This window comes from Triturus cristatus, chromosome 8 (assembly GCF_964204655.1).
Source record: "Triturus cristatus chromosome 8, aTriCri1.1, whole genome shotgun sequence".
NCBI lineage: Eukaryota > Metazoa > Chordata > Amphibia > Caudata > Salamandridae > Triturus > Triturus cristatus.
The window spans coordinates 1,184,450,750-1,184,477,482 of NC_140591.1; the positions used below are offsets into that span (position 1 = coordinate 1,184,450,750).

At 53.9% G+C, this 26,733-nt stretch overlaps 1 protein-coding gene across 1 annotated transcript in view; it reads left to right on the forward strand.

Moving 5' to 3' along the window:
• The window catches only part of LOC146805589 (E3 ubiquitin-protein ligase HERC2-like), a 1,563,844-nt gene that overhangs the window by 718,952 nt on the left and 818,159 nt on the right, over nucleotides 1-26,733 (forward strand). Inside the window, 1 exon segment of the mRNA XM_085622871.1 lies at nucleotides 3,689-3,864. Within this exon segment, the coding sequence (XP_085478997.1) occupies nucleotides 3,689-3,864 (176 nt within the window).

Here is a 26,733-nt window from a genome sequence, read left to right on the forward strand (position 1 = left end):
GTATACAGATCTTCTCCACCTCTCCTCGTGCCCTCCGCTCCGTCTCCCTCTGAGGGCAGACCTCCTCTCGCAGTCGGAGGGGCAGGTTCTACACCCCCACCTCCAGAGCTTACACCTTCATGCCTGGAGATTGAACGGGGCAACCTGAGTTCCTTCTCTCTCCCACCTGATGTGGTGGACGTTATTTTATCGGCCAGGCGACACTCCACCAAGTCCATATACTCCTACAGGTGGTCTAAGTTTGTAAAATGGTGTGGAGAGAGGTCCATTGACCCTTTAAAGGCTCATCTTTCTGATGTGCTTCAGTTTGCTCTTTCCTTGGCTCAGCAGGGTTGTGCTGTGGCCACGGTCAAGGGCTACCTTTCGGCCTTATCGGCATTTCTGTGCCTTCCAGATCAACCTTCGTTGTTTAAATCTCCGGTTGTTCTGAGGTTCATCAAGGGCCTTACAAACATGTTTCCTCCTACTCCATTTGTAATGCCTCAGTGGGACCTTAATCTTGTCTTAACCTTTTTAATGGGGTCCCCGTTTGAGCCTCTTCATAATTGTCCTTTGAGGCTGTTGTCCTTTAAGGTGGTTTTTCTTGTAGCCATAACCTCGGCAAGGAGGGTGAGTGAGCTTCAGGCTCTTAGTTCCAAACCTCCTTTTCTTACCTTACATGCTGAAAGGATGGTTCTCAGGACCAGGGCTGCTTTCCTGCCAAAAGTTGTTACTCCTTTCCATTTGGGGCAGTCTATTACCCTCCCTGTTTTTTATCCACCCCCTCATCCTTCCAAAGAAGAAGAAAGACTCCATCGCCTTGACCCGAAGAGGGCTATGAGTTTTTATTTGGACAGGACCAAGGACTTTCGTATTGATGACCAGCTTTTTATTGGCTACGTTGGTCGTTCTAAAGGTAAAGCGGTGCACAAGCGCACGCTGTCAAGATGGATTATACTGACCATCAAGATCTGCTACGCCTTGGCTGGTAAGACTCCTCCTGAGGGTATTCGTGCTCACTCTACTAGAGCTAAGTCTTCAACATCTGCTCTGGCCCGGGGTGTTCCTGTGGCAGATATTTGTAAAGCTGCGACTTGGGCCTCCCTCCATACTTTCGCAAAGCATTATTGCTTGGACTCTGAGATGAGGAGGGAGGGCCACTTTGCGCGCTCTGTCTTGCAAGACTTTCTGGTATAGAAAGGTGGACACCCTCCTCCGGGAGTGGGGACTGCTGTGGGAATCTATTCACAAGGTGAGGAATCCACTGGCAGATGTATCCATCAGAAGAACAAGTTACTTACCTTCGGTAACGCTTTTTCTGGTGGATACAGTATCTGCCTGTGGATTCCTCACGAACCCACCCGCCTCCCCGTTGTCCACCTTTTGTATACCATGAAATAGGTCTTGTTTGAAATGCTTATATTTTCTCTTGTACATTTGTAGGAAATGCTTGTTTGATTAGCATTCCTTTGTTTTGTATGCTATGTATATGTATTGGTTTTCTATATACTGTGTATACTTGGGTTTGTCTTTGGTTCACCTGTTCGCCTCGAAGGCACGGAAAAAATGGGTGGAACTGACGTCATCACGCCGACGTGGGCTTCTTATGGCTCCGATGACGTCGTACGGAGTCGCGTGCGGAGCCGATGTATTGTGACGTCGCCCACGTCGACGTGGAATGCTGGGGAAGAAAAGTTCCGTGGAATGCTGGCGCAGGGGATATTCACAAGGTGAGGAATCCACAGGCAGATACTGTATCCACCAGAAAAAGCGTTACCGAAGGTAAGTAACTTGTTCTTTAGGGGCGTTGCAGGTATGTAAAGGAAGGGACCACTGAGTCCCTGCCCTGGGGTGGGTACACCCCCTATCCTGTCACTCTCCAGTGGGAGGGGGGCAGGAGCGTAATCCTTATTGGGCAGGGCTCCCCATCTTCAAGATGTGCTTCACCTCGCCTCCCCCACCTGAGGGGTGGGGTTGGCAGATGCTGGCACACACCCTGTCCTTCTTTGGGGTTTCCGGCCAGTCTTCCTGCCAGAGAGGGGGTTTAGAACCGGTAGGGGCCAGTTGCTGGGTACAGCAAGTGGCCTGGAGAAGCTCACAAAGGCGGCATGCCTTTGAAGCTTCCCCTGCCCATCCTGGGGGAGGAGACCTAGCACCTCGCTCAGGATTTGCATTGTTGCAGGCCCAGGAGAGCGGATGGCTCTCTACACAGGGGTCCAGCAACATGTCTGCTGTGTGGCAGCCTAGGCAGCCCCTCAGACCAGACGTGGATTGTAGGTTAGGTTCCGGGGGCATCTCTAAGATGCCCTCTGTCATGCATTGTACATTAAATCCCGCACTGGCATCAGTGCGGGTTTAATGTTCTGAGAAGTTTGATACCAAACTTCTCAGTCTTCAGTGAAGCCATCATGGTGCTGTGGAGTTCGTGTTGACGATCTCTCAGCACCATATACTCTTAAATGGCAGCACTGCACTTACAGTACCCAGGAATGGACCTGGGTACTGTAGGGGCACAGGGCTTATGCTCCTGTACCCACACCACTGGCATAGGGCACACAGCTAGATGGGTGGCTGATGTATGCCAGGACAGTGTATGTTGTGGGCATGGCACACAGGGATGTGTGCCATGTCGACTCTCTGTTTTGTTCTATACCCAGACACTCAGCCTGCAAGGGCAGTGTGTTTGTGTCAGGGTACAGTTCCTCTAAGGGTGGCACAATAAGTACTGCAGCCCTTAGGGGCCTTCCCTGGTCACAAGGCCCTGGGTACCTAGGGTACCATTTACCAGAGGCTAACATGTGGCCAGGGTTTGCCAAATTGGGTTTTAGATTTCAGCATAGTTTTTAGGGAAGGAACATAGGCCTTGGGCACCTGATTGACAGGAGCCCAGGGCACACTCAGGTCAAAGTACATTCAGCAATTCAGCAAAAAGTGGGGGCATACCATGCAAGAAAGATGGCACTTTCTCACAGTAGGCGCATCGCAAATACTTTAAGTACATATTTACCAAGCACCCATACCTGCCGATTCTTTGGCATCACATTTCTACAGCTGGTAATTTTAAAGGTGCAGTGTATTACTTTTGTTGTTAATTTGGGGTTTGTATTTATTTTTTGCCCATATGCTTTAGGTGCGCTATCCTTTGGTTGCATGATTTTAGTATGTTATACCTGTGTATGGGGAAAGGTGGGCTGCATAATTCCTCCTCAGTTTATGCAGCATCGTATATATTCCTGTATATATTCCTGTGATAGTGGCATTTTGTTGTGCCTTTCGGTGCTTACTTAACTGTTCTTATTTTATTTTGATTTTTGGAATGAAGTCACCTGGCTGAATTCCCTTTCTACCATCCTTTTCCTCTGCAGTTATGTCTTCTTTCCTTCCTTTTGGCCACTCAATTTTTATTTTCCAGACCGAATCTTATTTACAGTACAGCTTTGAAGTTGTGCTCCTTCTCTACTCTCCTGTCTACTTTCTGAATGTGGAGGATTGAAAGACAGATTCAAGGTCGAACTGAGATTCTGTAGAAAATTAAATGTTTTTTTAAAGGGTAAGAATGATAAACATAGTGTATTAAGTGGGTTTTCTTGTGACCTTATTGCGTACAATTACTTTAAACCAAGTGAAAATCTGTTTTTCAAATATCTTTGCATTCCAGTGGCTTGTGCAACATCTAGCCAAGGTGTCATTCCAAATATTTATTTTGCAGTACCACCGATATATAGAGGTGGCCATAAAGCAGTGTCGAAGCTCTGGCATCGACTGCAAGATTCATGGTCTCAGTGTTCTAGGACGAATTCGAGCAGATGAAGAAGATCTCGCCACAGTGCCTTTCCTGGCTTCTGACAATGAAGAAGATGAGGATGATAAAACTAACACTGGGAGGTAAAGCCATGTATTTTTTTAAAGGCTTAATTATAAATCGTTCTCTGCAGTGGCTTTTGCCTCTACCCAAAGTTACCAGAAAGTCATTTAGTTTTAGAACTTTTTTCAAAGTGGATTTTAACTAATTCTAGTTTGTCCATTCTTAAATTGATATTGTGAAACTAATTCACCTACGTTCAAGGTTAAACAACGCAACGGAAACCAGAACAATTTTGTATTCGGGCAGTCCAATCCTTAGCGAACTACTAAAGGTTCATTCAAAACACCATTTTTTGTTGCACTGCCTTTTTATTGGTGTTGAAAAAAAAGTCTTTTAAGCTTTCTGTTATGCCTGGAAATGTATTTGTTTATTTCTGTGTAAGAAACCAAGCCCCTAATCTTCAATCTATTTTTTAAAGTCTGTATGTAAATATTGCTCCTCCCATGTTGGAGCTTTCATAGTTTCACTTGTTTGTATTTTTCCCAATTATTGGGGTGTACATCTCATTGCATTTTTAAAACAGCAGGTACCAGACATACATATTATTAATATAGCATTTGAGGTAGACCAGCCACTTCATAGGTTTAGTTCTGTATGACATCCCGTGTGGTGAATTTGCTGTGAACTCCACTCCCCAAAAATGCCTTTATACTTCACATTTATGTTGCATGTCATGTATGATGAAAGTCTTAACCTATCTCAAGGGGCCTCTTATGCCCAGCTGAAACTCATTGCTTTCTGGCATGAGTTTGTAGCTGGATCTCCGGGTTTAGATAAACATGCATTTTGACTTCTAACTATAGCCAGGGCATCTGACAAATGGGGAAAAAAATAGTTGTTTAGACAATGTTACACAAGTAGATAAGAAACTTTGGTTGTTGACCTGCGTCATGAGTGCCGGTAATATTGTTCCCTCCCAAAGCATGTGCCTTTTGGATTTTTTCAGCTGCCTGTCCTTTTCATATAAAACTGTTAAGGGCAGGCAAAGGAGACTTGTCTTTGCCTTTAAAGATGTTCTATCGGCTGGTGGATCTGCAAGTGCACGTACAGTCCTCTAAATATTCCAGTTAGAGAAACACAAAAGCCAAAACATTTTGAGTATTTACAAGGTATAAAAGTGTGAGTGGCCTCATTTAGGATGACAGTGACCTCTAGTAGTAGCTCTATGACACTTATACCTAAGCCGACGTAAAACACTAATGGTGCCAGTTTGTCCTTACTGCTGTATCTGAAGGCTCGGTGGACTAATGCATCCACACCGGGGATCTGTTTTACCTCTTGGTCACTGATTTGAATCTCAGTTGATTTACTCAGCCCGAGATTGATTAAGTAGCGCCATTGAGTTGGCTAACAGACCTCTAATTTTCAGCGCCAAAATGCCCCAAGAGATGATGGTGCGCTATACAAATACATGTTACGTTAGATTAAGTGACATTATATCGCCCTCATTGTTTATGGTCAGGAGACCAGATATTCTTTTTTATTTTGTTTACTGGCCAAGTAGGCACTACCTTTCTGCAGCCTAAACCCACTGTCTGTCAGCTTACAGTGCCACAGTATGGTTATGTGAAAGAGGCACATCCAGTGCTGAAACATGACATGTATTTAAATGTACTTTATTTTCAAATTGTTTATATGTTACATTATGTTATTGTGATTTTGTAAAGTACACGGTCACGACAGAGGTCACTTGGTGCTATGGATTACCAGATGAGACGGCAGTAGGAAGAGAGGAAGGTCAGAGAGAGCTACAGAAAAGTGTGTCTTCAGGTGCTGTGTAAATTTACAGTAAAAAGTACTGAGGTGCTCCTGAGGCAGTGAGTTTCGGTGGAAGAGGCTGCGAAATAGAAGAGGCACAGCCAGCGCAGCCAACACATCTGAAACTATGGAATTTGAGACCACACAGAAGCTTCTGAATGCTGGGTCAGTGGTGATGAACAAGAAGAGGAGATGCTTTAGAAAATCTGGTGTCTGAGGTGATGAGACGAGCCTCTGATTTCGGATAGCTTGTAACTGGTTAAGCAAAGCTACTTTGAATCCAATAAAAGTGATATTATGTTAGACAAGCAAGACCAATAAATCTGCTCAAAGCTCTAGTTTAGCCTGTGCCTAGAGCATCTGTTAGCCATTATTGCTAAAGCTTGGCTGTTGACACATGTACTTATGAGTCTACCCTCTTTTATGACAGCCTCAAGTACAATATTTAGTTTGCAAAGAACCTGCCCCCCCTACAACTAATAGCTCCATATGAATAATCAAGATTGATGGCTTTTTCTTCTTAAAAATATGTGCCCAAAAAATACTTGAGACAGTTTTATTAAACTATTATTTTTTTTTTTAATCAACCTCTCTTATGCATTATTTAATAAGAAGTGCTTGTTACATGACAATAGTTGCAAAAACAAATATTAATGGAAAATCAGTGTAAAAACATCATGCGCAAGATGTAAAAAAATTAATTAGGGGTCCTTGTCGTGAATAAAATTGCAAAAGAGCCCCTGTGTTTTTATCAACTTGCATGGGTGCATCTTTGACTTTCAGTAATTCACAAATGTTTCCTAAAGTACACCTGAAAACATCAATAGTCACAAGTGTCCAGATATATTCCGACCAAATTTTTGTGAGCTCCATTCTCTCTTGTAGAGACCTATACATATATATTTGCTCATGTGAAAATCTGCCAAGCAAGCACAAAAGGAGTTGTTAACCATTTTTCTAATCCATACCCTGCATGTCCAAGATGTTTTGGTGGCCTTCCCTACTCCCTTTTCACTCTTGAAAAATGTCACTCCTACCCTTTTTTAACCCTTTCCAGGGTGGATTGTAGTATACGGTACACAAAAAAATCTCAGGACATTCCAGGCTTGGAAAGACCAGTACCACCCGCTCTCAACTTAAGTGAATAGATTTACTTACATGAAAATCTTCAGTTGAGTAAATAAATTTAGTTTATAAAACCAACTTTTACGTTTGCAACATGTGCTGCTGTAGATCACGCGCTGTGCACACTCCTGGCATTTAGTGTTGAATGCACTTGCTGCAAGTTGTTTTTCTGGAAGAAGAGGTTTTGTTTTCTAACTGACTCATGACACTTCTCCCGAAGCCCTCAATTTATTTGGACGCAGACTCCGCCATTAGTTGCATGTGAATCTACAGCACTACAAGCTATAAAACAGTTGTTAAAGGTAAGTAACATATTTCTTACACAGATAATTAGCTTTCATAATGGGGCTCATAACATTTTGACTCTGAAAAGACTTTACAGAGTCCATATAGTGGTAAAATCTAAGTGTGCAGTTATATTTTTTAGTGCATGGTATATGCCCAAAATTATGGCAAACAGGGCAAAGGAGTCCCATTCAGATGAAGTGATTTGCCCAATAATTACAGTGTGGTCAAGTGGAGTAAGGTGGCCTTCTTGATCCATAGTTGACTACCTAAGCAGTAACTGCAAATGTAATCAATGTATATAACAATTTGTAAAATGTACTGAATGTTTTACATTAAATAAGCCAGGTCGTTTTACACGATGCTTCATCAGAATCTGAAGAAAGAGAGAGTCTGGAGCTAAGATGCAACTCTTCCCAAGTTTATTTTGTTAGTGGATTTAAAGGCTAAACCATGGATTCGTTATAATAGAAGGCATGACCATGGAGGAAGAACAATTGCTTAGTTAATGGTCATCATCTGAAAGAGACACATTAGTGATAGATTCCTTACCTTAGAATATCCCCAGGTGTCAGAGTGGATCCGGAAAGTTTTCGTCAGCAGTACCCCTGTGCGTCGGTAGGCGTTATCGTGTGGCTCTGCGTACGTCGCTGGCGTCGTATTCACCGATATGACATCATCGGAGCTACTTAGCCGCGCGCTGATGTCAGTTCTTTCTTTTTCCGTGCCAGCAAGCGCAGATCTGAGAGAGAGCGGTACTCCTAGTTAATATTTTAACTTTATTTCTGTGACTTGTTTCTCTTGCTTGTCGAGTACTCGACTTCTGGTGCAGTGAAGATGCCCGGGTTTAAGTCCTGTAGGGACTGCCGTCGGAACATGTCGGTGGCGGACCCGCATGACGTGTGTCTCTTCTGCTTGGGGCACGCACATGACCCCGAGACGTGCCCCGATTGTCGGGCCATGACATCGAAAGCTATGCGGGAGCATTCCCGAAAGTTGTTGGAGGCCCGGCAATCGGTTCCGTGACGCTCGAGGTCCCGCTCCCGTTGGAGGTTGAGGGACAGGTCGCGGGTCGACACCACCGTTCCTCGGAATCGGGGACAGGTAAGTCAAAGCGCCATAAGAAGTCGAAGAAGCGACGTCTCTCTTCGTCTTCCCCTCACTGGCCGTGGGACGCGGTGGAGGGGGCGGGTGGTCACTCCCCCGCGGCTCCGGTGGAACCTCTGTTGTTGCCTTCGGCCTACCCGCCGTTTCTCGGGGCCGTTCGCGACTCCTACAGAAATACAGGTGACAGAAATACAGGTATTCCTGACGGCCATTGGCCGTTTATTTGCCCCATCGGGCCCCATGGACCCGTTGGGTGGTTCTGCCCCTGTGCTGACGCTTTTGGCCCTGGCTACGCGAGCAAGATACCCTGCGGCACCGCTGGCTCCGGCCTCGGCCCTCCGGTGCCGGGTTCGACACTGCCAATGGCGGCGGGGCCGATGCCGGACACCACGCCGTTGCCTACAGGGCCGGACTACGTCGAGCCTGGATTGGTCTATTATCCGCTCATTCCTATTCCAGGTGGGGAGTTTATTCCCTTTCCCCGGGCCCCTCGTCCTTACCGGCCTCTTAAACAGCCGGTGGACGAAGGGGAGTACTGGGAGGGGTCTGAGGACCCTCTCGCAGCTCAGTGTGAGGTTGAACCAGAGTGGGAGGGTGATATGGAAGGTCCAGGTGATCTGGATTTCTCTCCGCACCCTGGTACACTGTCCCCTTCTTCCGTAGCTACGGAGGAGGCTGGGACTTTTTCTGTTGTGTTGCGTAGGGCGGCTGAGGCTCTTAACCTTGAGCTCCCTTTCGTGCCTATCAGGACCAATCTCCTGACTGAGGTGCTGCAGCCGGCGACCTCCTCGGCGGAACCGCTACTGCCCTTTAAAGACGCGCTTACAGACATTCTGTTAAGCACCTGGACCAAGCCTAACACAGGGGTTCCTGTGGATAGGAGCATGGCACGACGCCATTGCCCGGCCCCGGGTTACCCCCAGTTTTCTCACGCAACACCCAACGCCTGAGAGCCTGATTGTCCAGGCCTCTGCCTCTCCGAGCGCATTCCATTCCACACCTCCGGACAAAGAATCTAAAAAAACTTGAGCAGTTTGGGAAAAAGATTTTCACCTCTGCCAGTTCTGAGTTGTGAGCAGTGAATACTGGATGCCTGTTGGGCCGCTATTCCCACTCTGTGTGGGACACTGTAGCACAGGTGCTGTCTCAGTGCCCAGTGGAAGCTTGAGCGGTGCTCTCCCAAGCCATTACCGAGGGGAGAGATGCTGCAAAACTCACTATCCGTTGTGGCCTTGACACAGCCGACTCCCTCGGCAGGGCTATTTCCACAACAGTGGCGCTACACCGTTATGCCTGGCTCAGGACAACTGGCTTCTCCGGGGATGTCCAGAACACTTTGTTGGACATGCCCTTTGATGGCACGCGCCTCTTTGGTGACAAAGCGCATAGCACTTTGGAAGGCTTTAAAGACTCCCGGGCTACAGCCCAGTCCTTGGGTCTTGACTCCATGCGCGCTCCCTTGGGGTCTGCCTTTCGCTCCTTTCGAGGTCAGGTACGAGGCACCCAAATGCGTTCCTTTCAGAGCCGCCGGCCTGCGCAGCCACAGTCTCAGCCCAGCCGCAGTTTGGGGGCCCGTCGAAGTGGGGAACGGGGCCAGCGGACGGGTCAGTCCACCACCGCCCTGCTACCACTGCCTCAAAACCTTCCTAGTCCAGTGTTTCAGGCCCACCAAACGCCAGTGGGCGGCAGGATTCGCCTTCACCTCCCCCACTGGCGCACCATCACTTCGGACAGGTGGGTTCCGCAGATAGTCTGAAGGGGCTACTCCCTCCCTTTCGAGACTTACCCTCCAGCCATGCCGCCTCAGTACCACCGCATGTCAGGGGATCACTTGGCGCTTCTCCCGCAGGAAGTAGTGGCCCTCTTGGCGAAGGGAGCCATTGAGCACGTTTTGACACCAGAAGTAGGTCGTGGTTGTTACTCCCACTACTTCCTGGTTCCAAAGAAGGACAAGTGCCTGCGTCCTATCTTAGACCTCCGGAACGTCAATCTCTTCCTCCGGAAGGAGAAGTTCAAGATGCTCATGCTTGCTCAGGTCTTGTCTGCCCTGGACCCGCAAGACTGGATGGTAGCGTTGGACTTGCAGGATGCTTATTTTCATATCCCCTTCCTGCCGGCCCACCGGCATTACCTGCCATTTACGGTAGGCCACAAGCACTTTCAGTTCACCGTGCTCCCTTTCGGCCTTACCAGCGCCCCTCGGGTGTTCATGAAAGTGATGGCGGTGGTCGCAGCTCATCTGCGCAGATCAGGGGTCTCAATCTTCCCCTATCTGGATGACTGGCTGTTGAAGGCGGGCTCGCCCCAGGAAGTCGTCTCCCACCTCCAGACTACGGCCGACCTGCATTTGCTGGGGTTCTCCATCAACGTGCCGAAGTCGCACCTGATTACCTCTCGGAAGCACTTCTTCATCGGAGCGGTTCTGGACACGGCGCAGTTTCGGGTTTATCCTCCTGAACGGCGACTCCAGGATATTCGGGCTATGATTCCGATCTTTCAGCCCTTGTCCTGGGTTCCGGTCAGGACGACCTTGAGGCTGCTGGGACTCATGGCCTCCTGCATCCTGTTAACCAACCATGCTAGATGGCATATGCGGGCTCTGCAGTGGAACCTGAAGTTCCAGTGGGCGTAGCATCAGGGGAACCTGTCCGACTACGTCCAAATCTCGGAGGGCACTGCACAAGACTTGCATTGGTGGCTCACGGACCAGCGCTGGGTCAGCGGCAGATCCATCTCCCTTCCACAACCGGAGCACACAGTGGTGACGGATGCGTCTCTCCTGGGATGGGGCAGCTACATGGGAGAGGCGGAGATCAGAGGCCTCTGGTCTGCGGCAGAGTCCAAGCTCCATATCAATCTTTTGGAGCTCAGGGCGATCCTACTTGCACTGAAAGCATTCCTTCCCTCTGTCAAGGGGAGGGTAGTGCAGGTGTTCACCACCGCCATGTGGTAATGCAAGAAACAAGGCTAGGTGGGGTCATGGACCCTATGTCAGGAGGCTCTGCGCTTCTGGACATGGCTGGAATGTCAAGGCCTCTCCTTGACGGTTCAACACTTGGCAGGTTTTTTGAACGCCAGGGCGGACGGACTCAGCCGCCGGTGCCTGATGGATCATGAATGGCGTCTTCACTCGGAAGTGGCACAAGGTCTCTTTCGGCAGCGGGGAGAACCTTGGTTTGATCTATTCGCCACTGAAGAGAACGCACAATGTGAGCAGTTTTACACGTTGGAGTTTCCAAGGCGGCACTCGCTCGGAGACGCTTTTCGTTGCGAGGGGAGTTGCGGTCTGTTGTACGCTTTTTCACCTATACCACTTCTAACCAGAGTGCTGAAGAAGATCAGATGCGACCGGGCCCAAGTCATTTTTGTGGCACCGGACTGGGCTCGAAGAGTTTAGTATCCCGAGCTACTCAGTATGAGCGTGGATCCCCTGATCCGACTGCCTCTTCAAGAGGATCTTCTGTCGCAGCAACAGGGGACGGTCCTCCACCCGAACCTGTCTAGCTTCCACCTCCTTGTGTGGAGATTGAGCTGCGACAGTTGATTCCATTTGGCTTGCCTCCTAAGGTCTGTAATGTGATTCTGGCAGCCAGGTGTCCTTCAACTAAATCTGTGTACGCCTGTCGGTGGAACAAGTTTGTGGCATGATGCACAGCAAAAGCTGTTGATCGTCTGAGGTCCTTTTGTTCCTTCGCTCTTTAGCCCAGCAGGGCTCTGCTCTGGGCACTATCAAGGGCTACCTTTCTGCTCTTTCAGCCTTTCTCAGGCTGCCTGATCAGCCCTCTCTTTTCAAGTCCCCTGTTGTCAATAGATTTCTCAAAGGCATTACTCACCTTTTCCCTCCTATTCCTTTTGTGATGCCTCAGTAGGACTTGAACCTGGTCCTCACGTACTTAAGGTTTGCTCCCTTTGAGCCTCTTCATAACTGTCCTTTGCGGTTATTATTTTTGAAAACTGTCTTCCTGGTGGCCATCACCTCCGCTTGGCGTGTGAGTGAGCTCCAGGCTCTTTCATGTAAACCTCCTTTCCTGGTGATTAATCCGGACAAGGTTGTGCTTCGACCACGTCCCTCCTTTCTGCTGAAAGTAGTCACTGCCTTTCATCTTGGGCAGACTGTCACTCTGCCCACTTTCTTTCCGCCTCCGCACCCTTCAAGAGAGGAAGAGAGGCTCCACCGTCTGGACCCAAAATGTGCGCTTTCATTCTGTCTCGACCGCTCACAGCAGTTCCGGGTTGATGACCAGCTCTTTGTTGGCTACGTGAGCGCCAAGAAGGGCCGAGCTGTGCACAAGTGCACTATCTCCTGATGGTTTGTCTTGTGTATCTGATAGAGACTACTAGCCGCAGATTCCTTCACGTAGAATTATCCCCAGGCGTGAGACTGGATCTGGAAACTTTTTCCACAGCATCCCTATGCGCCGGGGGCGGGGTGACATCACGCGACTCCCCCAGGCGTTGTCCGCGCACGTGACGTCAGCGAGGTTACATAAGACCCACCCCGGCACGCCCACATCAGTTTTTTCCTTGTCCGTGTGCAACGCGGATCAGTTCCTTGCTACGGGCCTGTTTAGGGCCCCCCTTTCTTCCATTCTTTTTTGGTGGAACAGTGTGCAAATTCCTTCGGGCTTTAAATCTTGCACGTTTTGTGGGCGTCTTATGTCGGCAACGGACCCTCACCTCATTTATATGTGGTGTTTGCGGGAGGATCACGGCACCACAGATTGTGCGGGGTGCCAAAAGTTGAAGTTGAAGCCGAAGTCGCGGCGTGAGCGCAGAATGAAACTTCACTCGGCGCGTCTCTCCAGGTCGACGTCCTCCCCTTAGTCTGCTTCGGCGGACGGCTTCAGGTCTGGCCGTGGTAGTCGTCCTTGCCTTTCTCCGATTTCATGTGAGCGTCGCTCCCCGATGGGTAAGTGTTACAGTTCATCTCCGGGGGGCTGGTTTCCGGCCTACCGGGGGCATGGACTCTCTGCGGGTGATGCGGCCCTGCGTGTCGTCCTATCCACTGTTTCCCGGTGTTGGGGCATCGAGAGTCCAGATGGAGAGTTACACGGCGGCTTTGCAGGCCTCGCTAGCGTCTCCTCCTCCTTCCCCTCCTGGGGCGTCGGCGGATCCCTTGCTCTGCGCAGGGCCCTCCGTGGCGCCGCCGGTGGCTCCGGCCCCGACTGGGTCTGATCCAGCTTCTAGGATGTGGTACTGTTGGGGTGCGTGTCCTCTGGGGCACCTCCTGCAGGCCACGGCGTCTCTGCCTCACCGCAAACTCCTGCGGGGATCCCTGTGGTGTCGCGAGAGGTTGACAGGGCTCGGGTCGCATCCCCGAGCCCCTCTCAGTCCCTTGGCAGGGTAGTCCTGTCTAAGGCTGAGGTGACGCCGATACGGCGTCGGCAGCAGCTGGACCATGCGGAGCCACAGGGGTCAGTGGACTCTTCTCATCCCGGTCGAGGGCAGACCCCTCGTCCCTCTCCAGACCCCTCTCGTACCTCCCCACAGACGGCTGCCTCGTTGGAGGGCGAGTCGGAGGTTGTATCGCACCTGGCGCCGCCACAGGGGTTGCCGGGCGCCCTTCGCCTCCTTCTGGGCCGCGGCCGGAGGAGGGCTCCCCGGGCCTGTCCCATTCCCCCACGCAGGTGGGTGCCTCGGCGGGGGTCGGGCCGGTGTCGCTCTGGGGCCGGTGCGGCTCCAGCTCTACTCCGGTCCCTGCTCCGGTCTCTGGTGCAGGATGACTTGGAGGTCCCTTGCCCAGTGACGCCGGATGGTGCCGGTGACTCTACGACTCCGCGCAGGGGTCGTACCATGGATTCGTCTTCGGACGCTCCTTATTCTCCAGAGACAGCCTACATATTGGTATCATACTCCCCGGAGACTGGTCGCCGTGTGGTGTCCTTTTCACCAGCGTCGAAGGGCGGCTTCCCGCCCTTCCTGAGGCAGGGGTGTTCGTGGGAAGAGCGGCAGGTACCTCATTCTGCGGGTCCTTCCAGGTCTGGCCCTTGCCCGCCCCGCTTGGCCTCAGGAACGGCCGCCTTAGTTTGCAGCCGTCGCCCACAGAGGAGCTGCTTCCTCCACCGCGGGGCCCTACGGATGCGGGTGCGGCCTTCGCTCACGCGGTGTACACAGCTGTGGCATCCTACACATGGGTGACCCGGTGGCTCACTTTCCGGCGGACCATTTGTTGGAGGTCCTCCACCAGGGCTCTGGTGGGTGGGAGATCTTGCTTCCCTTTGAAGGTACGCTCCTTTCTGGCTTGACTGGGGCTTGGCGGCGTCCTGCCTCGGGGAACCCGGTGCCTCCGCATCTTCTGCATCGGCACCTTCCGACGCCGCGTGACCCGGCATGCCTGTCCATTCACCCCTCAGCCGCCAGCCCCCTTTTGCGTACTGCTTTCCCCTCCCTGCCGCCCCTGTTGGCTCTGCCGTCCAGAGAGGCCCACTGGCTGGATACTTGGGGACGCAACGTTTTCGACTCGACCAGCGCGGGCCTGCGGGCCCTTAACACCTTTTGTGTGCTGACTAGGGCCTCCTCCTGTTTGTGGGACTTGGCAGAGTCTCTGGGGTCTGCAGCGTCCCAGGAGTCTGCTCAGGTGGATTTGAGGCATCATGCATTGGATGGCCGGGAGCTTGCGGCGTTTATGCTCCGCTCCGCTCTGGACGTCTCTGAGGCGCTGGGCCGGGCCATGGCTTCCTCAGTCGCTCTCCGTCACCATGCTTGGCTTCGGGACGGCGTCTTCTCCGAAAATATTCGGGAGAAGCTCATTGATCTCCCATTTGTTGGCAGTCTGTTGTTCCATGCCCCGGCCGACTCCGCCATCCAGAGGCTCTTGGCAGGGCTCCGTCGTCCTCCTCCTCCGCCTTGTCCTCCTCCGTCCCCTCCTCAGTGACTTCTGAGTTAGGGTTGCTTCTGGGCCTTCTTAGGCCGGCTTTTATGGTTGTGGAGTATGTTTTTTCTGGCCGTTTACGTCCTTCCTTGGGACTTTGGCATTGTTGGCTGCTGGACGGCCCCTTTGTTGTTGTGTGTGAGTTCTGCAGGAGTTGTTGCGCATACTTGGCCCTGAGATTGGGCCTTCTGCTTTGCTTGGGCTGCTGTCAAGCCTGCAGCGGGGGTGCTTTTTTTCCCCGTGGTTCTTTTGTTTCTTCTTCTGCTGCGGAAGTTCTTCCAAAGAGGGTTCCCATATATTTCGACTTCACGTGCCCTATGTGGGGTTATGGTAGCTGTCATATGGCTTGCGCTCTGCTGGATGGTTCTGGTCGCCTTTGGGTACCTGTTGTCCATGGTGTTTACGTAGGTTGCTTTGCTTCCTGGGGTCGTGTGCGTGGCCACTCGTGGTGGTGGCCCGGGCCTCTCCTCCTCTCCCTGCTTCTGTTCTGCGGTCTGGGATGTCCCGGTGTTCTCCCTTTCCGGGGCATCGCCTACACTGCCTTCCTGGGGCCTTGGGCTGTTCTTCTTGCTTCTGGCCTTGACTGCCGGATTTGTTCTGGCTTGCAGGCTGCTCTCCATCTGGAATGGGCTCACCTTCTTCTCCTTGGTTTCCTTGGGACCTCTAGGCTTCTTCTTCTTCTTCTTCCGTCTTCCTGTCTTGGCATTCGGCGGAAGCTATGTTGCCTTGTGGGGGAGTGGGGTGCTTCGGCCTCTCAGTCCTTGCCATTGGTTCCTCTACTGTGAGTGTACGAGCCTCTTCAGCCTTCTTTCCCTCCTATGTCCCCTTGTGGTCAGTGGGGTTCTGCTTGTGGGGGTTCCCTTGGCCAGGCAGGGGCGAGGTTCTACCTGGTCAACAGATCTGGTCCCCTGAGGGGCCCTCTGTTCTGCATTGGCTGGTGGGGTCCTTTCGCAGACCCTCCTTCCCAGGGGGTATTGCTAGGGCATCTATTCTACGTGAAGGAATCTGCGGCTAGTAGTCTCTATCAGATGTACGAGTTACTTAGTTTCGGTAACGATGTATCTTGTAGAGAAGATTCTAACCGCAGATTCCTTCACGGCCCGCCCTTCCTCCTCTATTCTGCGTGGAACCTTGGGTTGGTCTTTGGTACTCGCCTTCCGTGAGGGGGCTGTGTCTCCTGTGAGTGCCTTCCTTGTTCTTGACGGGTGGCTCCATGTGGGGGCGGTTCATTCCTCCTTTGGTTCTTTGGATGATGGGGTTCCGGTGCGCCGGTGCCCTGCTGCTCTGGCTACTCCAGATTTGGGGGGGGGGATTGCTTCTATCCTTCCTCCCTCCTCTCCCTTCCTTCCCTGGCTATCCTCTGGTTTGAGGGTTCTCTGGCCATGTCTTGTCCTTGTGGGTGGTTGCCCTCTAGGCTGGGGTGGCTTGGAAGTTTGTTGTCCCTGTCTGTCTTGGGACTGGTCCCATTCCTTGCTCAGGATGGGGGGTGGGTTGCCTACGTGTGCCATGACTTTTACGTATGCTCTTGCCTCCGGGGCACAGGGATGGGAGGTTGTCTGTGCTGGCAGGGTGACTGTGCAGGTTCCTGCTTCTTCTTTCTTCTTTCCCTGCCCTTGGGTTCTACGGTGTTGGCACTACTCTGGTGGTGTTGATTTTTCACAGTTTATTTCCAATTTTTTCTGCTCTTCGCACACTGTTCCTATGCTGCCACAGTTTTTTATCTGGTGATTCCGCGTTGTGGTGCGGAAAAGTTCTCAGAAGAAAACTGATGTGGGCGCGCCGGGGCGGGTCTTATGTGACCTCGCTGACGTCACATGCGCGGATGATGCCTGGGGGGAGTCGCGTGATGTCGCCCCGCCCCCGGCGCTCAGGGATACTGTGGCAAAAAGTTTCCGGATCCAGTTTCACGCCTGGGGATAATTCTACATGAAGGAATCTGCGGCTAGAATCGTCTCTACCAGATACATAGTTATCGAAGGTAAGTAACTCGTACATTAAAGCCTGTTAATTTCTGGCTAAACAGGAACCTCCGGTAGGGCTGCGTGCCCATTCTACCAGGGCCACAGCAGCTACTACAGCGTTGCGACGCGGTGTCCCCCTGCAAGATATCTGGCGGCCACTTGGGCCTCGTTGCTTACTTTCACTAAGCACTATTGCCTTGACAGTCAAGTCCGGCGAGACGGCTTCTGTGGCCGGTCGGCTCTCCGTGACTTTCTGGTGCGATTCCATTTTGCAGACCCACCTCCAGGGTTGGTATTGCTTGGGTATGTATTCTAAGGTAAGGAATCTATCACTTACGTGTCTCTTTCAGATGCACAAGTTACTTGTGTAACGATATATCTGTAAGAGACATCAGTTAGTGATATATTCCTTACCGCCAGCCCTCACCGTTCTGCGAACTGTTCTCTAGGGTTCATGTCATCCATTTTAGGGCCCTAGTTCTATTGCACCAGTAGTCGGTCTCTGGCATGGCTCTGTGTATCTGATAGAGACTTCTAGCCGCAGATTCTTTAAAGTAGAATTATCCTCAGGCGTGAGACTGGACCCGGAAAACTTTCTTGCCCAGCATCTCTGCACTCCGGGGGGCTGAACCACGCGACTCCGCGGCGACGTCTTCCGCGGGCGTGACGTCATTGAGGTCACATAAGCCCCACCCCGGCGCGCTGACGTCAGTTTTCTTCTTTTCCGCGTGCACCGCGGACCCGGATCGTGTTCCTGGCCTGTTTCAGGCCTTCTTTTTCCGCTCTCTCATAGAGACTACTAGCCACAGATTCCTTCACGTAAAATTATCCCCAGGCGTGAGACTGGATCTGGAAAACGTTTTTGCCCAGCATCCCTGCGCGCCGGGGGGGGGGACGGCATCACGTGACTCTGCGCAGGCGTCATCTGCGTACGTGACGTCAGCGAGGTCACATAAGTCCCACCCCAGATGCCTACGTCAGTTTTTTCCTTTTCCGCGTACAACGCGGATCCGGTTTGTGCTCTGGGCCTGTTTAGGCATTGCCCTTCTTCTATTGCTGCATGGGAACAGTGTGCGAATGCCTTCGGGCTTTAAAACTTGTTCGTCGTGTGGCCGCCCCTTGTTGGCGACGGATCCTCACCCCATCTGTATGTGGTGTTTGGGGAAGCACCACAACTCCATTGATTGTGAGGCGTGCCAACAGATAAAGCCGAAGTCCCGGCGTGAGCACCTTCTTTCAGCACGTGTGTCCAGGTCGGCGTCGTCATCTCGCCCGGCCCCTGAGGAGGGTTCTCGGACCCGCGGCTTCCCTCGCCGACTTCGATCTTCTCCTAGGTTGCAAGTGCGCCGCTCAACTCTGGGTAAGTGTCGCAGTTTGTCCCCGAGGGTTGGGTTCTGGCCTGTCGGGGTGTGGGCTCTCTGCGGGTGGTACGGCCGGCGTGTCGTCCCTTTATCCGCCGTTTCCCAGCATGGGGGCGACCAGAGCCCAGATGGAGACATGCGGCGGCTTTGCAGGCCTCGCTGGCTTCTCTTCCTCCTCCTCCCCCTTCCTGGGACGTCAGTGTATCCCTTGCAGTGTGCGGGCCCTCCTTAGCGTCGCCGGCGGCTCTGGCGACGAATGGTTCGGATCCAAGCTCGGAGGATGCGGTGCCGTTGGGGTGCGGCCCTTCGGGGGTCCCTCCTTCGGACCACGGCGCCTCTGCTTCGCCGCAATCTCCCGCGGGAGTCCCTGTGGTGTTGCGGGAGGTCGCTGGGGCTCGGGTCGCACCCCCGAGCCCCTCTTGGTCCTCGGGACGGGCGGCGGCGTTGTCCGAGACCGAGGTGATGCCGCTGGCAGCTGTTGGCCCTGGCGGCGCCGCAGAGGTCGGCGGAGGGCCCTTCTTGCCCGAGCCCCCCTCGGTCCTCGGGACAGGCGGTGGCCTTGTCCGAGGCAGAGTTGACACCGCTACTGCGCCGGCAGCTGCTGGCCCTGGCACGGTTCGTGGCTGGCGGGGGACACCTCGTCCCTCCCCGGGCCCTTCTCGTCCCTCCACGCAGGCGGCTGCTTCGTCGGAGGTCAGGTCGGCGCCAGCCCCTTCGCCGCCCCGGCTCCGGCCCTGCTCCGGTCTCCTGCGCCGTGTGCTTTGTCGGAGGTCGTCCCGGCATCTCCTCCGGCGCTGGTCGAAGGCGGTGTCCTGCCTCAGGTTGCGGACTCTACGACGCCGGGCCGACGTCGGGTTGTTGACTTGTCTTCGGACGCCTACTCTTTTCCAGAGGTTCGGCGGTTGCTGTTGCCATCCTCGCCGGAGACGGGCCGCCGTGTCGTGGCTTTTTCCCCGACGTAGTCTAAAGACGGCTCCTCGCCGTCTCCACGACTGCGGTCTTCGCCGGAGGGGCCACAGGTCCCCCACTTCTCGGTCCCTCTTCCTTCCGGCCTTGGCCCTTCCTTCCTCCGATTGGCTTGGGGGACGGCCGCCTTAGCTTGCACCCGTCACCTAAGGAGGAGCTGCTTTCCCCTCCGCGGGGCCCTACGGTGGCTGGTGCGGGTGCGGCTTTCGCCCGCGCTGTTTCCACGGCTGAAGGAATTTTGCGCATGGGTGATCCAGCTACCCATTTCCCCATTTCCGCAGATCATCTTCTGGAGGTTCTCCATCAGGGCTCTGGTGGTAGGGAACTGTTGCTTCCCTTTGAGGGTTCACTCCACTCTTCCATCTTGGGGACTTGGAGCCGTCCCGCCATGGGGGACCCGGTGCCCCAGCACCTTCTACACCGCCACCATCCGGCACCGCATGATCCGGTGTGCCTTTCTCTTCACCCTTCGACCAGAGGCCCTCTTTTGCAGTATGCCTTGCCTGCTTTGCCGCTGCTGTTGTAGTCTCCCCCTTCACGGGAGGCCTGCTGGCTGGACTCCTGGGGATGCAATATGTTTGCCTCCACCAGTGCGACTCTGCGGGCCCTTAACACACTGTGTTTTGGCTAGGGCTACTTCTTGCTTGTGGGACTCAGTGGAGGCCCTTATGTCTGCCGCCTCTCAGGAGGGTGCCTTTGTGGATTTGAGACACCATGTCTTGGATGGGCGGGAGCTGGCGGTGTTGTTTATCCTTCGCTCTGCTCTGGACATCTCGGAGGTGCTGGGCCGTGCCATGGCTTCTTTGGTTGCCCTTCATCGCCATGCCTGGCTTCGGGACAGTTTGTTCTCGGAGAATGTTCGAGAACGCCTGGTGGACCTTCCCTTCGATGGTGCTCTTTTGTTCCATGCCTCTGCGGACTCAGCCATCCAGAGGTTCTTGGCGGGGCTTCATCCTCCTTCTCCTCCTCAGTGACCTGCGTGTTGGTCTGGTTCTTGGAGCTGTTCTTCCGTTGGGGCGGGTTGCCCCGTTTGTCTGGCTGGGGTTGTGGTTCTGTTGACTGCTGTCAGCCCTTTTTGACTGTGTGTTTTTCCTTTGGGTTTTGTACCCCTTGCTGGGCCTGAGATTGGGCCTTCTGCGTTTCCCCTCTGGCTGCTTGATAGGCCCCCTGTGTTTTTTTTTATCGCAGTTCTTTTTTGTTGTCCTCTGCTGCGGAAGTTTCTTCTTAAGAGGTTCCCATGTCTTGGGATATGACATGCCCTATGTGGGGCAGGGTTGGCTGTTATATAGCCCTGGTATGTGCGGGGGAGTTGTGGTTGCCTGCGGGCTTCTGCTCTTCGTGGCTTTATGGTACTTTGCGGATGCAACCTTCTTCTCTTTTTTGCTTGAGTGTTTCATTCTGTGTTGTCTTTGGCGTCTGGTGGTCCTTACCAGTGCCGCCCTCTTGTTCTTTCTGCACCGTTGTGCCTTATTGGGGCTTTACTAGAACTGTCATCCTGCCTTCTCCGCTGCTTCCAGTGGGCCTTGCACTCGGTTCTGCCTCTTCTCCCTGTGGGGGGGATGGTCCCTGGCTTCTGACCCTCTTGCGGGCGCAGTTTGTCCCTGCGGGGCGTTGGACGATTCTTCCTGGGTGACCTTGAGTTCCCCTTTTCGGCTTCCGCCTGCTTCTTGCTGCCGGCGCCATCCTGTCTGGGAGCGCCGTTGCTCTGCATCCTCTCCTTGGAGTCTCTAGGTTTTTCTACTCTTTCGGTGCTCCTTTCCTTGCCTTGGCCTTGGGCGGAGGTTTTGTTGCTTCGTGTGGGGTGTTTGGCCTCTTGCGCCTTGCCTGGTTTCCTCTGCTGAGTGAGGGAGGACAGGCTATCTTCTTCTTGTCTTTTTTTCCCGAACCCCCTTGGGGTTGGAGGCCTCCTGCTGGCGGGGATTTCCCTTTGCCTGGGGGACGGGGCTCCTCGTCCTGTTTTCGGACTCGGCCCCTGTGCAGCCCTCTGCTATGCACTGGTGGGTGGGGTCCTCTCGCAGACCCTCCTTTTCCTTGGTTATGGCTAGGGTATCTATTCTACGTGAAGGAATCTGCGGCTAGTAGGCTCTATCAGATGTGCGAGTTACTTACCTTCGGTAACTATGTATCTGGTAGAGACCATTCTAGCCGCAGATTCCTTCACGGCCCACCCTTCCTCCCCGTTCTGCGAGGACTTGTGATTTGGTCTTTTGCACTTGCTTTCATGTGGGTGGCTGTGTCTTCTCTGAGTACGTTCTTTCCCCCTTTTTCCTCCCCGTTGTCACAGAGGAGGATGGGTTTGTTGGTCCTTCTGGCTCTTTGCGATCCTTGAGGTGGGGGTCTTTTGGCTGTGCCTCTGCCCTTGTTCCTGATGGGGGTTGTCAAACTCTGTGGTTGGGATGTCTTGGAGTTTTGTCTTTCCCTGTCTGTCCCCGACTGGTTCCCCTTCCTTGTTTTTGGTTGGGGTCGTAGTCCCGCTGCTGTTTATGGTGTAGTTTCTCACCACCCTTTTTTCTGTTCTTTCGCACACTGTTCCTATACTCTCACAGTTTTTGTCTGCTGCCTCCGCGTTGTGGCGCGGAAATGTTCTTGGCAGAAAACTGACGGCGCGTCGGGGTGGGACTTATGTGACCTCGCTGACGCGGACGAAGCCTGGGCGGAGTCGTGTGATGCAGTCCCTCGCGCGCAGGGATTCTGGGCAAATTTTTTTCCAGATCCAATCTCACGCCTGGGGATAATTCTTCGTGAAGGAATCTGTGGCTAGAATTGTCTCTTCCAGATACATCGTTACCGAAGGTAAGTAACTCGTACTTCAAGCGTTTTTCTTGAAAACAGTGTGCGAATGCCTTCGGGCTTCAAGACGTGCTCATCTTGCGCGCGCCAGATGTCGGCGACGGATCCTCACCCCATCTGCATGTGGTGTCTGGGGAAGCACCACGACTCCACGGACTGTGAGGCGTTTCAGCAAATGAAGCAGAAGTCCCGGCGAGAGCGCCGGATGAAGCTCCTTTCGGCATGCATGTCGAGGTCGGCGTAGTTACCGCGTCCGTCCCCCGCGGACGGCTTCAAGAACCGCCACGTCCGTCTCCGACATCGTCCTTCTCCCAGGCCGCAAGGGCGTCGCTCACCTGTTGGTAAGTGTCGCAGTTTGTCCCCGAGGCCCAGTCCCCGGCCTGTTGGGGGCGTGGGCTCTCCGCGGGTGGTGCGGCCCGCGCTTCACAATCCTATCCCCCGTTCCCTGGCACGGTGGCGACCAGAGCCCAGATGGAGGCCTATGCAGCGGCCTTGCAGGCCTCTTTGGCTCTTCCTTCTCCTCCTTCTCTTCCTGGGACGTCTGCGGATCCCTTGACGCGCGCAGGGTCTCCTGCGGTGTCACCGGCGACTCCAGCCCCGGCACCGACAGGTTCAGATCCAGGTTCGGAGGATGTTGGGCCGTCAGGGTGCGGCCCATCAGGGTTTCCTCCTTCGGACCTGGGCGCCACTGCCTTGCCCCAAACCCCCGCGGGGGTCTCTGTGGTGTCGCGGGAGGTTGCCGGGACTCGGGCGTGTCCTCTAGTCCCCCTCGGTCCTCTGGGAAGACTTCGGCCTTGTCCGAGGCCGAGGTGACGCCACTTAGGCCCTGGCGGTGCCACAGGGGCCGGCTAGGGGTCGGGCATGTCCCCAGGCCCCTCTCGTCCCTCCACGCAGGCGGCTGCCTCGTTGGAGGTCGAGTTGACGCCTTTTCAGCGCCATTCCTTAGCCGCCCTTGCTCAGACCCAGCTCTCCGGTCTCCTGCGCCGCGGGTTGTGGCAGAGGTCGTTCCGGTGTCTCCTTCGGTGCCTGTCGACGTTGACATGATGCCGGTCGCGAACTCTACGGCGCCGGGCCGGCGTCGGGTCGTTGAGTCGTCTTTGGACGCACCCTCTTCTCCAGAGGTTCGTCGGTTGTTTGTTTCATCTTCTCCGGAGACGGGCTGCCTCGTCGTGGAGTTTTCCTCAACGTCTTCCAAGGACGGCTCATCGCCGTCGACACGCCTGCATTCTTCGCTGTAAGGGCCTCAGGTTCCCCATTCCACGGTCCCCCTTCCTCCTTTCTGGACTTGGCCCAGTTGACCTGGGCGCCGGCCGCCTTAGCTTGCAGCTGTTGCCCACCCGGGAACTGCTTTCCCCGCCACGGGGCCCTACGGCCGCCGGTGCTGCCTTCGCTTGGGCTGTTTGCACGGCGGCGGGGATCTTGCGCATGGGTGATCCAGCTGCCCATTTCCCCACGGATCATCTTCTGCAGGTCCTCCATCAGGGTTATGGGGGTCGGGAGCTGCTTCTTCCCCTTGAGACTTCGCCTCACACGTCTCTTTTGGGGGCGGCCCGCCACGGGGGACCCAGTGCCCTAGCTGCTTCTGCACCGCCACCATCCTGCACCGCATGACCCGGTCTGTCTTTCCTTTCACCCCTCTACCAGGGGTCCTCTTTTACAGACTGCCTTTCCATCCCTACCATCTCCTCCATCACGGGAGGCCCGCTGGTTAGGTTCCTGGGGGCGCAATATCTTCGCCTCCACCAGCGCGGCTTTGCGGGCCCTTAACACTTTGTGTCTTGGCAAGGGCCACTTCTTGCTTGTGGGATTCGGCAGAGTCCCTTATGTCTGCGCTTCTCAGGAGGGTGCCTCTGTAGATCTCCGGCACCATGTGTTGGATGGCCGGGAGCTGGCGGCCTTTATTCTTCGCTGGGCCCTGGACGTTTCGGACGTGCTTGGTCGTACCATGGCTTCTTCAGTGGCCATTTGTCGACATGCCTGGCTACGGGATAGTATGTTCCCGGAGAACGTGAGGGAACGGTTGGTGGACCTTCCTTTTGATGGCACTCTTTTGTCCCACGCCCCGGCGGATTCTGCCATTCAGAGGTTTGTTGCGGGGCTTCCTCCTCCTCCTCAGTGATCTTTGAGTTGGTCTGTGTTTTGGGAGGTGTTCTTCCGTTGTTTTCCTGGGGCCTTGTAGCGTGTCGCCCCGGTTGTGTGTGGTGTGTGGTTCATGTGCCTTCAGGTCCTTTTGTTAGGACTTTGGTGCTGTTGGCTGCTGGTCCGGCCCTGTTTTGACTTGTGGTTTGGCTGTTGTAAGCCGTGTAGGCCCTGAGATTAGGCCTTCTGTGTATTCTTTATTGGCTAATTGGCAAGCCGTCTGCGGTTTTCTGCGCAGGTCTTTCTGCGTGTCCACTGCTGCGGATATTTTTCCTAAGAGGGTTCCCATGTGCTTGGGACGTAACATGCCCTTTGTGGGGTAATAGTAGCTATTTCATAGCTCTATCATGTGCTGGGTAGGTGTGGTCACCCTTCGGGCTTCTGCTCTCCATGGCGTCACGGTATATCGCAGGTGCGATCTTCTTGCTGATTGTTTTGGGGTGGCTTGCGTTGCGCCCCGGTCCGTCCTTCTCCTGGGTCGCTGTGTCGCTAGCCTAGTCTGGCCTGCTGTCTGCGGCATCGCGTTGTAGCGGTTTTGCCCTTCTGTCCGACTTGGTCCTCTGTCTGGTGTTCCGGGGGGGGACTGGCTTCCCTGGTTTTTGTGTTCTGGTGGAAGGCTTGGCCTGTCCTCCGTCTCTCTCTCTCTCTCTCTCTCTCTCTCTCTCTCTCTCTCTCTCTCTCTCTCTCTCTCTCTCTCTCTCTCTCTCTTTCTTTCTGCCTGGTTCCACTTCATTCGTGGGTCAGCATGTGCCGGCCCCTCTCTTTGGGCATGTCCTGGCCCTTCCTGGCCCCTGCCTTTGGCTGGCGTCTAGCTTGTCCTGGGTGCACCGTTCAGCGGTGTTGTCTGCTACTAGTTGTGCATGCCGGTGCAGGCCTGTTTGTTCTAATACACCATTGTGGCCTTTGATGTATTCCCTTGTGCCTTTCTCTTCCATCTGCGCTGTTGGCGGTGGAGCCGTCCCTGCCTTGTCCGCTGCTTGCGGCTGAGGTGTGTTCAGCTATTTTCTGTCACTGTGTGTGTGTTCTTACAGTTGGCCCTGCCTCCGGTTCTACCTCTTCTCCCTTGGGTCTGAGGTGGTCCTTGAGGCTTTTCGGGCGGTGTCTGCCCCTGCCCCTGCGGGGTGTTGGGCAGTCTCCCTTGGTTGGGCTTAGGTTATCCTGGCCTTTCCCACCTTGTCCCTGTGACCTCTCCCCTGCTGGGCCGCTGTGTCTGTCCTGGTGGGGAGGCTCTCTCGCAGGCCCTCCTCCCCTCTGGGTATGGCTAGGGTATCGATTCTACGTGAAGGAATCTGCAGCTAGTAGTCGCTATCAGATGTACAAGTTACTTACCTTCGGTAACAATGTATATGGTAGAGACGATTCTAGCTGCAGATTCCTTCACGACCCGCCCTTCCTCCCCGTTCTGCGAGGACCCTCTGCTTGGGTTTCTGCAGTCGCCTCCGTCTGGGTGGCTTGTCTTTTGTGGGTGTCCTTTTCGTTTTCTTTCGGTCAGTCATCCCTCTTGATGGGTTTTCTCTGGCGTGTGAGCCTTCTTTTGCTCTTTCCCTCTGCTGTTGATGTTTCTGATCCCCACCTGGTCTTCTTCGTTGGGGGTTCTTTTACCTGTCCTTGGCCCTCCTTGGCACTGTCGTCTGCGGATGTTTTGCTGATCCTCTGTCCTCCTACTCCTTTCAGGAGGTGTGGCCATCCTTGGCAGTGTAGTTTGGGGGTGGATTGCTGTTGCTCCCCTGTTCTGGGATTGTGGCCCTTTCCCTTGTGGTGGTGGTTGCAGTCCCTCTCTCTTTCATTCACAGCGCTTTCACATGCGTGTGCCTCTAGGGTGGCTCTCGCCTTGGCTTGCGAGGTGGTTCAACGGCGTTGTGCTTGCGCTTTTCTTGCTCTGGTTTTGCTGCTCTGACCTTCTGGTGCTTTATTGCCACCTGGTGCTCTCGCCTTGGCTTGCGCAATTGTTCCTCAGAGTGGTGCTCTGCTCTTTTCCTGCTCTGGCCTGCTGTTGTCGCCTTCTGGTGCCTTGGTGCCACCTGGTGATGTTTTCTCACCTTTTGTTTTCCTCTATTTTGTTTCTCTGGTTTTTTCACACACTGTTCCCATGCTCGCCTTAGTTTTGTTGTGGTGGCTCCGCATTGTAGCGTGGAAAAGTTCTCCGAAGCAAACTGACGTCAGTGCGCCGGGGTGGGGCTTATGTGACCTCGCTGACATCATGCCTGCGAAGGATGTTGGGGTGGAGTCGAGTGGTACAGCCCCCCCCCTGGCGCACAGAGATGCTGGGCAAGAAAGTTTTCCGGGTCCAGTCTCACGCCTTGGGATAATTCTACGTAAAGGAATCTGCGGCTAGAATCGTCTCTACCCGATACATCGTTACTGAAGGTAAGTAACTTGTACTTCTGGCGCGGAAAGTCGTGTACAGAACTGACGTCAGCGCGCGTGGGTGCGTCTAAGTAGCTCCGATGACGTCATCTCGGCAAATAAGACGCCAGCGACGTACGCGGAGCCGCACGAAGGCGCCTACCGACGCGCAGGGGTACT